The 17,805-nt window shown below is 40.0% G+C and overlaps 1 protein-coding gene across 1 annotated transcript; it reads right to left on the bottom strand.

Moving 5' to 3' along the window:
* Positions 1-8,203: 8,203 nt before the first annotated feature.
* Positions 8,204-14,095, bottom strand: TDRD15 (tudor domain containing 15). The gene has a single exon (XM_074820562.1). It carries the CDS (start codon positions 14,081-14,083, stop codon positions 8,204-8,206), a length of 5,880 nt encoding a protein of 1,959 aa, XP_074676663.1. The 5' UTR covers positions 14,084-14,095.
* Between the last annotated feature and the right edge of the window lie 3,710 nt (positions 14,096-17,805).

Genomic DNA, 17,805 nt, shown 5'->3' with positions numbered 1-17,805 from the left:
AGTAGTTGAAGACAATGATTAAATCCAGCCTAGTATGTGGGTAGACTTCCTCACCACACAGGCGCACTATTCACTCATGTTCAACCTGCTGTCCTTCAGAAGCACACACATCTGATATTGGATGCACCCCCCTTTTTTTTCAGAGCTGTCTTCTAGCCAGTCAGTTCCCAGCTTGTATTGTTGTATGGAGTTGTTCCACTCCAGGTGTCCCTCCCTTGGGCCTGTGTGTATCCAGTTTGCTCAAAAGTGGTCCCTAGCTCAATCTTCCTAATGCATCCTCAAATATGAGAAAGTGTCAATTTTTGGTGGAAGGAAAACAAAACATCAGCAGTTAATTTTAAAAATACATTAAAATATTCCTGAAAAAAACTAACAGCATGAATTAGGGTGCACGGACTAAATTTAATGAAAGCTTACAGTAAGCATTAAGCAGAATAGTACTGTCCAGGTTCAAACTTGCTATGTAAAACACCTTGTTCAGCAGCTGCTGTACCTGCAGGCACCTGCAATTACTAGCTGCCTCCCTGTCTGATTTCCTGATTCCTCAGGCACTGGGAACTGTGCTCCTGAACAAACCCTGAACTACTTCAGCCTCAGCGCTTATCTCCCACATACACACAGTTGGAATCCAAGCACGGGCTTTTTTAAACCTACATCCTTTAGGGGGCAAGGATGCAAAAAGCAGGTGTTCTTACTTTCTAGCCCATGGGGCTCTCCAGTTATGAAAAGGCTACTCTGAGAGACCATTTCATATAAATCATGGGGCAGTGCTCTCAGCCTTTTTTTTTTTTTTTTTCTTTAACAGTTCCCAGAGAACACAGTAGCAAACACTTACTAATCAACAGCTTAATGGTTAAATCATTCACCCAAAAAAATGAGAGGTGTTTTCAGCTTGGGAGAGTCCAAAAACGTAGTTTCCATCACCAAGCTATAATGGCATAAGGAACCTTTCCATTCTCTCCTCTTGAAACTGTTCAACTATGGACAAAACAGTGAAGAGGTCACAGAAGTAAGGTTTTAGAGAACAATCTTAATTCCTTTAGTTCTGTACCCTAGCAGCTAGGCTACAAAATCATACCCTTTCCTCTTCTGAACAAGGTGCTTGCTGCACAGCTTTGAAAAGGAGGGAAACTGTTCTTTCTTGAAATGTCATACAGTCTGTAGGCTCCTTCCCTGGGTTGTGGCTATGGATTTAAAAGGAACTTGTTCTTGGAACTCCTAATAGCTGAGCAAGTGATGTAAACTGCTCATTGTACAATAAAATAACATTATCTTCTTAACTGGTGGATGAGTTTTACGAATGACTGCTCACTGGTTGAATGAGCTATTTGTGGATGTGTAGCTCAGGGAAAGACTGCACAGACAGAAGTCCCTACTTACACTCCACATAAAGCACCTGGTTCTAGAAAGGTGTAAAATTTAGAATACATTCTCATCTTCACAGTTTTCCATGTCTGATATATATATTGTTTTAAATCCCACACTGAGAGGTCAGACTTTTCCCCATACAGTCCACAGGAAGCCCCTGGCATTCCCCAAAGGTTTCTGTGCCTGGGACAGGAAATCCAAAGATTAGATGCTGCCCAAGTCCTTTGCTGGATCTAGTGCTGTAAACTTTTTTGTAAGGCATTACTTCTCATTAAGCACAAAATAAGGCATACTAAGTTTCAGTCAACTTTTCAGTCTGGCTGTCAGAGCAGACTCCACAGCCCATGTCACCACACAAGGCAGATGTTTCAGGACATGCTCTAAATAACTCCCAAGTCCGAAGGGAGAAATGAGTAGAGGCACCTGAGATGCCACCCTTTTCTAGACAGCTTATTCTGCAGGTAGGTTCTTCCATTCATTCATTCACAGCCCTGTAGCTCCTCATAAAATTAGAAGCCAGATTTGTCCCATACTCTAACGCGCTTTATCTTTAAAGCACAGAAGGAGTATACACTCTATTATGAAGTAGGCTGGTGCATTCAATCCAGCTGAAGAAAATGCAAAGCTATTTCAAACCAGAGGTGGTGTTTTTTTTCTTTTTCTTATTTTTAATTTCTTTCAGGTGTGTGCTTTAATCCCAGAGCTATCAGTCATTTCATATCTCTTGCTGAAGGTGTCCTGTTTTGCAGAAAAAGATCCAAGGTTAATTAGGGAAAATAAAGGGTGCAAAACACGGGGAACATGACTGGATTATGAAAGTCCTAGTGTCTGCTGCCAGAGTTGTTTCATCAATGAGTGTTTCATATAAAAATGCATAAGAACTCCTCTGAGGAAAAATTGGAGTGTAGGTTTCCCCCTGCCCAAGAAATTGTCTAGATCCTAGACTTGACTCCTGTGGCTAGAGAGAGAGACACATATCACAGCTCTCTAATGCTTTTTGTACAGTAAAACAGCTTCAAGGGGGTGAGTAGCAAGCTTATAGCTTGAAGGTGGGAAATGAGAGATGAAGGTTTGAACCCTTGGAGGCAGAAGGGGGAATACTGGCTTAATGCAAAAGTAAGTGAAATTCCACATTACATGGAATGTCAGATTAGAGGAGATCAATGGCTCCATGGCTTAAAAGAAAATGAACATAATTAAAGAGCTTGATCATATATTATGTGTTAAGTTCAAACTCCTATGAAATCAGGGTGATTAAACACTAAAGAATTAATCAGAATCAAAGTCTGTCAAATAGTGTTTTCTCTCTTAACACCTTGGTATTCCTTTAAAGTACAAAAAAAAAGAATATTAAACCCATTTAAACCCCACTTTTACATCATTTCATTTGCAGCAAAATAATTTCACAGAACTAGGTCTAGTTGTATTTCAGTCACCCAGCTGGATTCCTAATGTTTACTGCTCACTAAAAATTATGCTGCAATCACAGTTTTAATTCCTTCATTATGCAGATCTAGACATGGTAGTCCTAGAAACTTTCTTATTAAATCTGCAGAAATCAAGATAGCTGTTCCTAAAACCAGTTTAGAGCTGAGTAAGTATTTTCATTATTTTGTTTTCACAGTGTTTATTATTATGGAAAAAAATGATTCTTGAGAAGAAAAAAAGAGGTTTTTCAAATGTGTCTAAATAATTAAGTAATAGAAATTTACTGTGCATTAGTGAGAATGTGTGTTTTTAAGTGCTTTTGAATAGGCAGTCTGCAAATACAGTGTCTATGTATGTACAGAAATACTTTTTAAAAGAAAATTTTTTTCTCCCACTGCTTATTCTAACGTTTCAGCTTTTCCCAGAATAAAAGCAGAGGGATCATCACTTAAAGAACATTTAAGAAAGTGGTAAATACCCTGCAGAGGCCTGTCAGGAGCCATGCCCGGAGCCGCCAGACATCAGTGCCGCTCAGGCGGCTCATCAGAAACAAGCCACCTTCTGCGGAGTGACAGGAGCTCATCCCGATGTGTCCTTAAGAGGCACTGCCACTATACAAACACCTTCCAGATGAATCCAAACAGGAGTTAAGCTAATATCACAAACCCCTTTCTTGTCAAGTGTTTCCTGCTGCCTCACACATGCTGAATGCTAAAAAACATTCCCAGCTGTAACAGGAGCAGCTTCCCCAGTCTCTGCTACTCCCACTCTCAAATCAGCCAGTAAAGCTTTTTACAATAGCAGAGCTGTTATTTTTGGGGAATCCCTGTTACCCCAGGAGTACTGTAAGTGTATCATGATACTTTTACCCTGGCAGATTGCATTGCCCCCCACTTACAAACAACTCCTTGACTTTCTGAGGAAGAAGTCTCTCCTCCCCTCTTCTTGTACCCCCATGTATTCCTGCAGCATATACACTGCAATTTCTCCATTGAACCTCCTATTTTACATCAACGTATAAATTATAAAATACAACTGACACATATCTTTAATACCTATGGCGTGGAATGCGAGATCAGATAAAATGGTGATGGTTCAGGTTGGGTGGCAAAACATTTAGGATCTCTGACACACACCAAACTTACTGGTAAGCATTTCTGAAGAGCCATGTAAACAGGTGTCTTACATTCACTAATTACCTTATGTAAAAGGAATATCCGCACTCTAATCAAAATATTTCTTACAGAAAGATCTACAAATCTGGAACAATGAGAAAGTGAGCATGTGTATTCTCAAGAATAATCATCCCTTCAGATTTATGCAATCAGCCAACCCATGAGCACTCTGTACACTGTTACAGATAGTTGCTCAAAGTGCCAAACACATTGATGAGTCTACAGCAAAGCAATGTATGGAGATGCTTTTAAACACCTTGGAGAGGGAGGGTGGGGCAGGGGATGGAAGAGATGAGACAAAATGAGGTGGTTTAAGTTTCTATTCCCAAAGCCACCTCTCAAGTATCTAAAGGGACATAAGCCACCTGGCAGACTGACAGGCTTTCTGTGTACCTCAACCTATCGGGGCACCTCTCTCCTAACAGTCTTTCTATAAACACAAGCTGTTCTGCAAAGAAGGCTTTCCTCAGTAGAAGTTTCCAACCATGGCTGCAGAAAGCCAGACAGAATACCTATGTAGTCCTCATTCATTTGCCATTTACACTTAAACTGGTACTGGAGATGCCTTGAATGAAACCAGCTAACCATGTGCTAAAATAAGATTTAGGGACTTTCACATGTTTCATTCCAGAAGCAAGGCTTTGGAAGCTAATAAGAAGGTATGAAGAGTACCTGCAGCAGTAACACGTGAAAAGGGACCTCTAGAGTTCATTTAACCTCCTGCTCAGAGCAGGGTCAGCTCTGCAGTCAGACCAGGTTTGTCAGAACTTTATCCAGTTGGATGTTGAAAACTACCAAGGATGGAGACTGCACAATCTCTCTGGGAAACCTGCAATGCTTGACTGTCCTCATTCTGAAAAGGTTTTGCTTTCTAGTCTAAACTTCTCATTTCTAGTTATGGTCATTTGTCACTGTTACATTTCATTGAGTTTCTGCTGACCCATTCCCCCAGCCTCTCCCTGTGGATTTGCAGCCTGTGGCCCTCCAGGGCTATCAGCTGGTCCTCCCAACTTGGTATAAGGTGCAAACTTGATGAGCAAGTAGTCCATTGTCTCCTCCAGATCATCAATAAAGATGTTTAATGGGACTGAGACCCCTCCATCTTTTGAAGAATCGTGCAACATTTGTTTTCTTCCACACAGAATCTCCCCTAATCTTTACCAAAGGACAACAGCCAAGTCTCTCAGCACCTTTGGATTTAACATGTCAGGTCCCATGGATTTGTATGGGTTGAGTTCTCCTCTTGTAGGCTTTGACATCCCTTGCATATCTGAACGCCAGCTCTAGTTCCTCCTGCTTATATACTAGGCTGCATGCATTTGTATACACATATTTGACATAGCCTCCCTTCCACTGTTTTAGTACTCCTGAGGTCTCTCTTGTTCCCGTCACACTGCACCCTTTTTTTCCACCGCATCCACCGTTTCTTCACTTAATGGTGAGACATGTTCCCTACCCTTACTGTTCCTGGTTTAAAGCTTTTCTTACCACATCATTCAGCTTGTTGGCATAGATACTCTTTCCTCACTTTATCAGGTGGATCCTGTCTCTGCCTGGCAGTCCTCAATTCTCAAAGAGGATCCTGTTGTCATAAAAACCAAAATTCCTGACAACAACATCAGCTGCACAACCAGGTATTAATCCACCAGACCAATTTGCTCCTCCCCTAGCCTCTTCTTTCCACCATCAGGACTAAGAATGACCCCTGGATCACCAGGTATGAGCAAAAGGTCCTGCTGGTGCACTAAGCCTCTTAATCAGCTAAGGCCTTTGATGGGAACTGGGAGGGTGGTGAAAACTATTCAGGGGTGAAGATGCCATGTGAGTACAAAACTGATTATTTTGTTGCACTGGTATTGGAAACTGCACATACAAAACTGCTTGTGCTTAATTAGAGTTAGGTAGAAGAGTAAAGAACAAGTCAGATAATTCTTTCTAGGAAGCATATAAAATAAATTAAATGTAATCAGCATGAATCAAATAATCAGAAGGCAGTGTTGGGGTACAAGGCTGCTGACATCTAGGTGACTGTACAGTAATACCATATAGGACAGACTGCTTAGGTAACACTGTCAGAAATACTAAATCTAGGCAGTGATGTAGGACCAACAAAGTAATTTCAGATGGGTTATTTGGGAGGAGTATGGGCAAAGACAAGAAGGCACAGGGGCAGCAAAAAGGCAGGTTCACAGGTTTAAAAAAAAAGGAATAAGGTTATTATACCTTATTCAAGCACCATTCCCACTGTAGAAGTGCAGTTGTCCACAGACAGGGGTGAAGCTTACCTCCAGACTTTGGTCTGCACACACAAAGCACACCCAAACACACATATGCAATCCTCTGCAGATATTAAGGGTAATTAAAAGCAACGTCAGAGGCTCTTTTGCATCCTTAAGTTTGCTTTTATGGAATAGATGATAATTTCTTAGTTTCTAAGAGCTCTTCTTCATGCTCTACACTTATATTTAATTTCCTGTCTTTTTATTACAAACTTTAAAGATACTCACACATAAGGTTAGCACTGAAACCTAAAATTCTGCCTGGAAGCCAAAACTTCTTTCCTTCCTGGCCCATACAAACATTCAATAACTAGTCAGCCATTTCAAAACTCCTGAATTGCCCATCTCATATCTCCAGTGAAACATTTTCATTCTCTGTCTCTTCCTACATGAATCCTTAATGATCTCAAATCTCCCATTATTTCTGCTGGCTGAGGTCTGAACACATTCCCTTATGGAGATAGTAGAGGGTTACTCCTAAATCACCCAGAAAGGATCAGTAAAATCAGCAAGAGGTACTCCCTCTAGTGAGTAATGTTGCATGGTAAGTTACTAAGACTCGGGCACCTTACTGTAGAGTTATACTATCTCAAAATCTCCCTTGGGAAAACAAAACAAAAGTTACACACACACACATCCTTCCCCCCCCCCCCCCCCCCCAATATCAGGTAGGCTTTATGGAACATTATAAAACACCAGAACATAAGAAAAATTTCTAAATAATATTTTTAATAACAGTTTAAATGTTCAGCAAAGCACATCTGTAAAAATAAATACTGGAAAATGTTTCTCAAAGTAACTGCATACAAATCCAAAAAAGTTTTAAGCAATGGTATTGTAACAGTGTGCCTATCTGGCATGTAAGGCCTGGCTGCCTTTATAGAGCTTGCCAGTGAGAGTACATCTGACCAGCACAAAGCAGATGAAGGCTGAGCATGGCTTGCATCTCATCTAGGAAGCTGTATGGGCAGAAAGCTAGTGCCATTTCTACAGCATTCAAAAGCAAACCTTGATTCAGTGCAGGATAGGTATCACAGAATCATCTAGGTTGGAAAGGACCTTGAAGATCATCTAGTCCAACTGTTAACCTCACACTGACAGTTCCCAACTACACCAGATCCCTAAGCACCGTGTCGACCCTACTCTTAAACACCTCCAGGGATGGGGACTCCACCACCTCCCTGGGCAGCCCATTCCAATGCCCAACAACCCATTCTGTAAAGAAATACTTCCTAATATCGAGTCTAAACCTTCCCTGGCGCAACTTGAGTCCATTTTCTCTTGTCCTATCGCTTGTTACTTGGTTAAAGAGACTTATCCTCAGCTCTCTGCAACCTCCTTTCAGACAGCTGTAGAGGGCGATGAGGTCTCCCCTCAGCCTCCTCTTCTCCAGACTAAACAACCCCAGTTCCCTCAGCTGCTCCTCGTACAACATGTGCTCCAGACCCTTCACCAGCTTCATTGCCCTTCTCTGGACACGCTCGAGTCATTCCGTGTCCTTTTTGTAGTGAGGGGCCCAAAACTCACTACATATATAACCCACTCCACAGCTAATGGCCTTGAGGGCAAGGATTGTTCCTTAGCACCATCCCACAAAGAACGTCCTGATATAGCTTCAGACTTTTTCCAATGCATTCACCAACCACAAAGGTCACAGAAAGCTTCAAAATATTCAGAATCACTTAGGCAAGGCAAGTTACATACACAAGATAAACATTTTATTATTCATGACAAAAAGGCAGAATACTGCATACACCAGTATACACAGGAACATTTTTAATTCAAAACAAATGCAACCAGTTCTCTCACTTTCATGGATTAAAAAAAAGTAATCAATGACACAGTAAACAAATGAGGAAAAACTTCAAATTCTGCAATAATATAATAAAATGGTGCAATATAGAGAAAACAGTTAATCACAAATAGTTACAGAAAAACCCTCTAATTAATACATTAACCTAACGGTTCTGATACTTCTGAAATAAGGCAGCACCTACTTCTGGAGTAGACTGCATGGCCAGCAGCAGTTAAGACATGAGCTAGATTGTAGTCCTCATACAGAACATCCACCTCTAATTTCATTTCAGAGCCATAGTGTTTAAAATGAAATATCAGATCAGGTTTAGTAATAAACGTCTGAAACAGAAGTTTAGCTTCATCACTCCAATATTCCGTCTTGTCAGGAGCTATATCATGTAAAGAGCAAGGGTATGCCAAGCGTGGTAAGACAGACAGATTTTCTGGAATAACTTTAAGTTTATGGATATCGGAGTAAGGGATGCTCTTCAGAAAGCCATAATCAATAAATGTAAGAACAACAGACTCACTTGTTACTTGACTAATTTCTGCCCTGTTCCATTGTGCTTCCAGTCCAAACTTGATCAAGCAGCTAGCACCAGGAGCCACAAGTTCTTCTGGCAAAGCTGGCAAGTTCTCAGGAAGGTCAGAGAGCAGCAAAGACAAGTTTTGCATGCAATCAAATAAGATTTCAAACTGGATGAAGAAATTTGAAGGATCAGTAACTGCAGTTGCAAAGCCAGGATACCTTCTGCCACTCTGCAGCAGCATCCATGTCACTGAATTGATCTTGACTGATGTATCAAACTCCTTACAGTCTGTATTACTACACTGTTCTGGTCCAGTAGTCCAACCATGACTTAAGAGCTGGTTCAAATACTCCTGAAGCAGCATTTCCCCTATTAAAATATCTACCTCCCAGATATGAGAGGATTCCAAGTACCTCAAAAACAAGATCCTTATTTCATGATCCAGGAGTGCATGGACAAACTGAATTTTCCTCAGTTCTTTAAACCAAACCCATTTACAAGACACAGCTTGTTTAGGAATACGTTTAATCTTGTCACTAAGCATCTTTGCATTATTTAAAGACACCATCTCACACTTGCCATAATCCACAAAAAGAACTAGCATTAACTTCTCCCTGACAAATTTCTTTATCACTTTTGATCGATACCACTTCAAGTTCCTTTCAGATTTTGTCATGCATTCCAATCCTTCTTCAATGTCATCCACTCCAAGCAAATCACTTCTTTGTGCTTCTTTGACAAGCATTACATTTAACTCATGTAATATTTGCAAGTTTCTAAGTAACTGTACATGAAATTCTCCAGTCTCTGAAATATGAATTACTTCTGCTCCTTCTACCTGTCCAGAATTTAGATCTTGAGGAAGGAGATTTAAGGGTGTTTTGGAAGTATTTTTCATCTCACTAGTCTTAGTTTTACTTTCACCAATTCCTAAACCATTCCTAGATTTTCTGTTTTGAGGATTACCATTTGTAACCAGAGATTGTTCTGGCCTATTTTCCCGATTATGCACTGGTGTGTTTTGCCACCTTGTCCTGCCTTTTTTCTGCAGATTATTAGACATAGACTTTCCATCACAAATTACATCTATTTCCCATTGTTCTCCATGTTGCTGCAAGAACTTGCAAGTAACTAGCTTGTTATTTGTTCTGCTTACAAAATAGGAAGTACTTTTTTTAATCCAGGTTTCAACACGAGTACTTTTTACTCCTCTGAGGAAACAATGAACACTGAGCCTCGGCAAAGTTAAGAACTTTTTCTGAATCCTGCAGATTTTTGAAGAACTTACAACTTCTGCATTACCATAGTCAATGAACTCTACCTCAAAGGAGTTTCCTGATTTCAGAGTTTTAATAACTGCTCTATAGTAAAAACAATCAGCAGCATGCTCTGCAACAATGAGATCCCCTACCATGAGCTCATCTAAGCAATTTTCATGACCTATATTCACCGTGCTTTCATTTAGTTCTTCTGCTAGTTGTATTATTAAGTTTTCATCCTCTGCAAGATGAATATAGAAGCTTGATGGACTATTCATATGAGAAATATATGCTGCTACTTCAGAATTCACCTGAATATCACGTTGAGGAAGACTGATTAATTTAGGTATATTTTCATTTCTCCTTTCCTGCTGACCTGTACAGTTTAGTCTTTCATTATGAGATTCAGAGGGAGCATTTACAGTTATTTCCTTTGAAATTAAAGTAGGATGACAGAGTGAGTGAGAAGGAGGGTCTACAAACACAGGTTCCTCTCTGTGCTCCAGAGCACTGACTATATTTCTAAAACCTGTTTCTTCACTGTCCTGTAAAGTTAGCGGTTTTGAGGACCCACTACTCAACTTTTGTGTGCTACGGGCCGTTTGCTTTTCATCTCCAAAATTCTGCCCAGTATCTGTCTGATAATACTTATCATATACTTGGCATTTCACTTCAGTTTTCAATTTAACTCTTTTAGGATTTTTAATAGTTACTTTATTAATGTATTTGTCATCTTTCACATGACATATCACTCCTCCGTTACTTCCAATAAATTCTTCCATATAATTTCTTGGTGCCAATTCTTCTGATATTTTTTCTTTAATTTTCTTACTTACTTTGAGCTGTCCATCATATAACTCTACAACAATCTGCCCATCTGGTTCTCTGGATATAATTACCGCCTTCAGCAGTTTACCAAGGAATGTTTCCTCAAACCATCTAGTAACACTTGCTGGGATTTTTGTCTCCCTAAAATCTGACAGACAGCATTCAATAGCTTGCATGGGCGTGAACATTAGGTCAGGGGCAGACTCTGGAATAGGCATCAACTGGTCTCTCTCTACCATATTCTTATTTCCAAAATCCACAAAGTCAGCACATAGATAGGGTGCCGATTCCACAGGAAAAGCCAAAGCTCTATAAAAGAGACCATCTTCAAAATATCTGGCTATACATATTCGCATATTGCTGGTATCATATTTTGAATTATTTGACATTTTACTTATGACACTAACCTTCTTCGTCAATGCCGCTATAGTTTCAGTGTTTCGATTAAGCTGACAATAGAATTTTGAAGGACTATGTATGTGAGTTATATAAACCTCCTCCTCACTTCCAGTTTTTATATTAAAGGATGAATAGCAAAAACTGTACAGAGAACCCAAAGATGCAAGGTTTCTCAGACCAATATATTCAGACTGAGTGAGACCACGTTCTCTGAAGAATTCTTCTGCACTAACAAATGGAGTCTGTAAGTCAACTACATTGTATAAACAGCCAGGGCTTACAAGAACAAGAGCATAAACAATGCAAGTCAGTGGTCCTCTAGAAGCAGAAATGAAGTCTTCAAAACGTCTACACATTTCAGACCAATTAAATGAGTTGACCTGTAAGGGTACATTTTTAAGTCCACAACGAAACGCTTGACTTTCCAGAGTTAGGAAATCTGGTAGAACAGCTTGAAGATCTTTAAGTAAAACTCTTTCCCGATAACCATAGTCTACAAAAAACACATCAACTTCATTTGCGGATACTTGCTGCACAACGTTTGCTCTGTACCATTTCCTATCTCTGGAACATTTAACAACACAGGCAACCTGTCCAGTTTTGTAGGGACTGGTATGCTCCCTATAGTAAGTCTGAATTTGTTCCATTAAGTTATTTAGCTTTGGCAGTTTGCTTTGCAACTGACATGAAAAATCTGCTGGGGAAACAATGTAAGGACACACCACTTCAAGAACAGCTCCTGGTTTAAACACAAGCTCTTTATAAAATAATTTTTCCTCACATATTGATTTCCACCTTTTAGGGATAGCACCCTTTCCGAAACATGACAGCGCACCAGATTCTCTCAGCACTGAAGGCACACTTAATGATTTGTCCTTCTGAAATACCTCTCCATTTCTGGATACCTTATTTTTACGAGTATTACAGATTCCCCATGCATTTACTTTTTTTAATTTGCGGGGATTCAGATTTTGACTTTTTCCAGAGTTTAGAACAGAATCTGGTGTCTTCTCCCAGTACTCAGCACATCCACCTTGAACCATACACGTGGCAACATCTTGCTGCGAACCACTCCTAAACTGCATGTTAACAACATACTTCTTGTTTTGCTTTCCAATGACATGAAGCAGCAGTAGTTTGTCAAACACAATGTGTTTGAAGAAGTCGGTTTCCTTTTTAACCCACACATCATCAACAGGAAATGTGCAAGCAAGTGCACAACACATAGCTAAAGCTGGTAAATTGGAAAACTCTGGAAGCAACATTTTCACATCATAACAGGGTACTGTATCTGTGTTTCCAAAATCCAAAAAATACACAATAATGGCTACATGACGCACTTCAATGACAACACCCCGATAATAACGCATGTCTTTGCTATACCGGGCACAGCATAGCAATCCAGGTTGTGGCTTTTTAATGACCATTTCATCAGCTCCACACTGATTATATGTGTCTGCAATATCTTTCATCAAGGCTTGAAATTCATCCTGGTATGCACACAGTCGAACCCAGAAGTCAGATGGATTTATGACATGTACCACAAAAGCAGTATGAAAAGAATTGATTTGCATTTCTACTCTTTTGCAGTGGCTTGACAAAGAAATATCCCATTCAGGTAAGCAATTTTGTGTCTGTTTATTTCCAGTACAATTCTCAAATGAATTGTATCTCTCATTACATGGTCTCTGGTTTACAGCAGTACTTGCTATTTTTGTTTCCAAAAGTGAGACACATGATGCAGCTGCCTCATTCTGGTTTTCTGGATGCTGAGCATCAATTCCAAGATTTCCATTTTGCAGCGTAATATAATACAAGTGTTTAATGTCACTGAATAAATCAACATGGACACACACAGAAGTTTGTGCTATCAAGGCCTGTATAAATTCTTTCAGCTGAATTTTTATTGCTGTTTCATCCTGACCACCAAAACAAGACAGTGCACATGGAAATGAAATCATTGGTAATGCCATAAACTCTACTTTAAGTTTCTGAACGCAGCTAGATGGCACAGCTTCAATATTGCCAAAATCCATAAACCAGACTTCCACATGGTCAGAGATAAGCTGTTTTATCACTCCTCTATGCCACTGTCCATTTTGCCTTTTGGCAGCACAGAGTAGCCCTAAATTATCCAAAGATTTATTATTTTCTGTACTGGTAGCTTCATAGAACAAATGCATAGCTTCTGTCAAATCTTCCAACTCCTTCTGCCATTTCTGTATCTGACAGTAAAATTTATTCAGGTTTACTGCAGCAGTTATTTTTACATTTTCTTTACTGCCAACAGGTAGACGTGGAAAGAGATCATCTGGAACTGGCCAAAAATCCGTTGGTTTCTCAGAATTACTGAAAGTAAGCAACTCCTTAACTGCACACTTCTGTTGCAACAACTGTGGTACTCTTTTACAAAGCGTTCCATGGGGAAACACTTTTAACATTTGTACAATAAGGCAAAATGAATCTCCATCAATAAATTTTCCTAACCGCAGTTCAAGAACATCACTAATGATCTTTGGCACTTCTAGAATAAACAGTTGGTGTGGTATAACAGCTTTCACACAACCTGTAATCTGCAATCCTACCAGAGATGAAAAATAATTAATGGCTTGTGGATGCCATTTTTCCCCAAGAGGAAGTATGCTTGCAAAAACTCCCAAAACCACCTTTGGAGGCAGCTGAAACAATTCATCACAAGCAGAAGCAAGATGCGTTTCCTCAACCACTAGCACTTGACCAGTGTCTATAAGAAAAACCTGACAGATATTCTCTCTCTTTTCCAGAACTCTTCCTCTATGCCATTCTCCTCCTGTGTCTTCCACCAAACAAGATCCACCAACGTAAACATTACCTTTTACTTTGAATACTCGTTGTATTTCATTTTGTAGTATGCAATAGTCAAGCTCACATTCCACTTTGCGTTGACCCTGGAACACTACAACCAAGCATTCAGCATGGCATTCTATATGAGTTATCTTCAGATTCACATCTGCGTTTGGTGAGGGAGTCAGAGATTCCATCCTGTCTGCAAAGAAGAGGAGTAAGATCAGCCTGATAGTTTTCCATATTTTTTTTGTCAGCTAATTCCTTATATTAAATCTGTTTTCAAAATACTTTAATAGCATATTATTACACTCTGAAATGAAAGCAATTCACGTCATTTATACAATCTTTGCTCATCTCAGAAATGTTACTTATATCGAGTAAATTTAACTGCAAATCTCTCCAAAGGAGATCCAATTCAGTGTTTCACTGCACTGGACTTGCAGTTACAAGGACTGTTTACCTGCAGAAGTATTTCCAGTCTGCTTATATTTCTTTTTAATATGTGAATGACCAAGGACTCCTCCCCTACTCACCCTGCTTCTTCTGTGTAAATCACTTCTTCAAATCCATGACATCTTATAGCTTTACTGTTTACTTAATCTGGATGTATGTACACTATCAGGTATAGCTGTAGCATATTTTTCGTAACTGCAAGGACATACAGAACACATTATCTACGTCCAACATTTCTGCACAGCCCATCAACTAACAATTGTGTCAGCTGTATTTTACACTGTCTTAACACTCCAATTCTGACAGTTTAAGTGTTTTCAAACCGTTCAGGTACTTCCGACCTTCATCTATAACCTGGTATTCAAGGTCATCTTCTAGTTCCATTCAAATTTATCAATGAATCAGTGATTTCACACTGTTTAAAGAAGCTGCACATGCCCATAATTTAACCAAGCACTTCTATGAAATAAACTGCTGTTCTAGCAAAGTAATTAGGGGCTGACAGCATCATTCAAATGCAAAGACAGTGGACAAACACATAAGGACAGACTGGACAAAGCAGATGCTTGATTTATTAACTTTTACGTAAACTTAAAGGTGAAGCTTTCAGTTTCAACCACAAGCTTTGAGAGCAATATGCAGCTTCTCAGCCTGAAAAAAAAAAATCTTCAGTGGAACTGCCATGATAGTTTTTAATCACACAAATGCATGAAGTAGCTAGTGATCTTACAAACTGTCTTCAGAATACTGATCCCTATCATTCTAGTTCCACCAAAAATAAAAATTAATAAATAAATGAGCACTTCTACTGTAAAGCTTATCAGAACATCTCAAGCAGGAGGATGGCATCAAAAAAAGAAAATACATGACTTCTCAAAAAAACAATACCACCAGCTACCCAAAAAAGCCTTCCAGTAAAATCAGTACGAAACCCAGATCTGCCCCCTTGTTTTTCACTTTCCCCTGTAATAAAATAGAAAGTTAAATCCTGGGGTTTTTTTTAATTAAAGAAAACACCCTTCAGGAAAGGATTCTGTCTGCCTGGAAGACACACCTGATCATTAGAGAGAATCAAATTTTTGAAGGTGCACCACTGATGCTTCGGGCACCTTTTTTTTTTTTTTTGGTTTGTTTTCTCATTGAAACAAAGCTCTGGTTGCAGAAACATGTAACAAACGAAAACAATTTGTGCATCAACATTTGGTTTCCCCTTGTCACAGCCCAAATAACAGCATCACACCAATACAGTCATTTCTGCAGTTTACAACATGATTTTTTTGCTTTTTACTCACCTACATCCACCAGTTAAGACTTACTCATTCAGAACACACCTTTAGAAACCTCAGCCCTCTTATTAGCAACTCTGCATCTCTACAAGGAAAGATGACAGAAAAATCATTAGAGAAATAAACTAAATTCTTGTACCACTACTCTAAATCCTCCCCCTGTCCAACAAACATACCCTGGAAGAATTTCTCACACACACAGTTTAATTGCAATATTAAGATTTCAAAGAAAAAAAATTACAAAACTGAATCCACCTTCTTAAAAGCACAGTAAGACCATTCTTTCTTCACTATAGCTCAAAAACCACACTAGTCAGGACACTACACTGATAACCCACCATGTACTTTTTAAGCAAGAGTGGTCACATATTTACTTTTGTTTCATACAAACATAATTTTGGATAGCTTCAGCTATCAAAATCTGTATCACACACTACTACCACACAAACTTACAGCATAATTAAAGGACTTTTAAATGCAACCAAATGCAGGACACATGCGACAGGTTAAGCTCTGCGCTGCCCTCCAAAGCAGCGGCTGTAACAGGGGCTGCCTGGCGCCCCCGGCAACGGCCGCCTAAGAGGAGCAAGGCGCGGAGCCGGGCGCCACCCGACAACGCGCGGAGCGGTTGGGCGGGCGCTGCCGTCGCCAGGCGAGACCCGAAAATGAAGACCATCACCCCTGCAGCAGCAGCTTCTTTACCACTCACAACTGCGAGAGCGACGTGTGAACACCACAACCGCCAGAACACCATCATTTTACGCCTCCCGGATACCGAGCGCAGCAACCCACCACCACCGCTCGCCCCTCACTGACAACATGGCGGCGCACAGCGCAACCCTCGCACGCTTCCCGCAATTTACGCGCCGTGTGTGGGGGGTGGGGCTTAAGGTTGATTGGCGGGAGCGCGACGGCGGCGCCCAGCCAATCGGTGCGGTCCAATAGTATCGACCCCACCTTGGGATAAGGGCGGGAGAGTGAAGTGCCTGGGTTGGGGTTAGTGTCCCATGTTTCTGTGGGGGGGTAGCTCGGTCTGGTTCGTTTTTCTTTTGGACTTGTGCTTGCTTGTTTGTTTGTTTGTTTGTTTTTGTTTTTCCTTTATGTTTGCACTTCGTAGCTGTCGTTTATAAGGTGGTCTCTAAGCTTTTTAAAAGATGCCTGTGGGTCACTGAATCTTCTGGAGCTACCTAAAGAGGATTTAAGAGCTCTTACTTTTTCCTATTATCAGGAAGAAATTCTCCAGGCTGGGAGGAGTACATCTGAATGGGGTGGAAAGTGTTGCCCCACTTGCTTCTGCATATAATTCTGTTTGGTTTTTGTTTGGGTTTTTTTTAAGGGGGAGGGGGGAGTGGGGGGTGCTGGTAATGGTTTATCTGGGGTTTTTTTTGCTAAGAATATCAACTTAGTGAAGTGGTCACAATAAGGAAACTTGGTATGAAGTATAGACCTATAAATAGTATCAGATGCTTGTATGTAAGGAATTTCGCTGTTTAGAATGAGTTCAGATGTGTATAATAATTTCTAAGGGTTTACCTTCAATTTTTACATTTTTTTCCCACTGGTCAGGATTGTTGCATCATAGTTATACTTTGTAAAGTTGGGAGAGAGAAAAGCTGCTTTTGTAATTCTTAGAGATAGTAGTAATCTCCAAATACAGGTATTATACTGAAGTCTGGATAATGCTTGTTTAAAGTGGTATCATAGCTACTTGAATGAACCCTAAAATTTACAAGACTTCTTAATTTAATTTTGCAGGTAAGCAGTCATCTTTGTCATGCGCAATTCTCTTGTAAGACCTACTTAGAACAAAGGTTTTACAGGTCTGTCACTGATACACCTTTAGCTTTATATTCTGGACAAAATGCCTAGTTTATTCTCGCATTCTTATGTTGGCCCATGTAATTCCATTACTGGCAAATTACTTCGGAAGACTGAATTTTGCCTGGTCTGTTTAGTTCTTTAACAGAAAATAACACTATACATACTCATTCTGAACTGGAAAGTTGTTTACTTTCTTTCACAACATAATGCAGGAATGTCCTGTGCACTCCCTCTCTACCCCAGTCTTCCCATTTTGGACTCAGCCTGTCTCAGCTTTTTTTTTTTTTTTCTTTCTCTAGGTAACAGCAGTATGCTTCAGGGTTTAGACATACTTCTCGTTAGGCAGCTCCTCTAGA

This window comes from Strix aluco, chromosome 3, assembly GCF_031877795.1.
Source record: "Strix aluco isolate bStrAlu1 chromosome 3, bStrAlu1.hap1, whole genome shotgun sequence".
In the NCBI taxonomy this organism is placed as follows: Eukaryota; Metazoa; Chordata; class Aves; order Strigiformes; family Strigidae; genus Strix; species Strix aluco.
The sequence above is the reverse complement of the archived record's forward strand: the minus strand, read 5'-3'. Positions and strand labels throughout refer to the sequence as shown.

Coding starts and splice junctions, on each gene's coding strand:
- TDRD15 (XM_074820562.1), bottom strand. CDS start 14,083: ATGGAATCTCTGACTCCCTCACCAAACGCAGATGTGAATCTGAAGATA.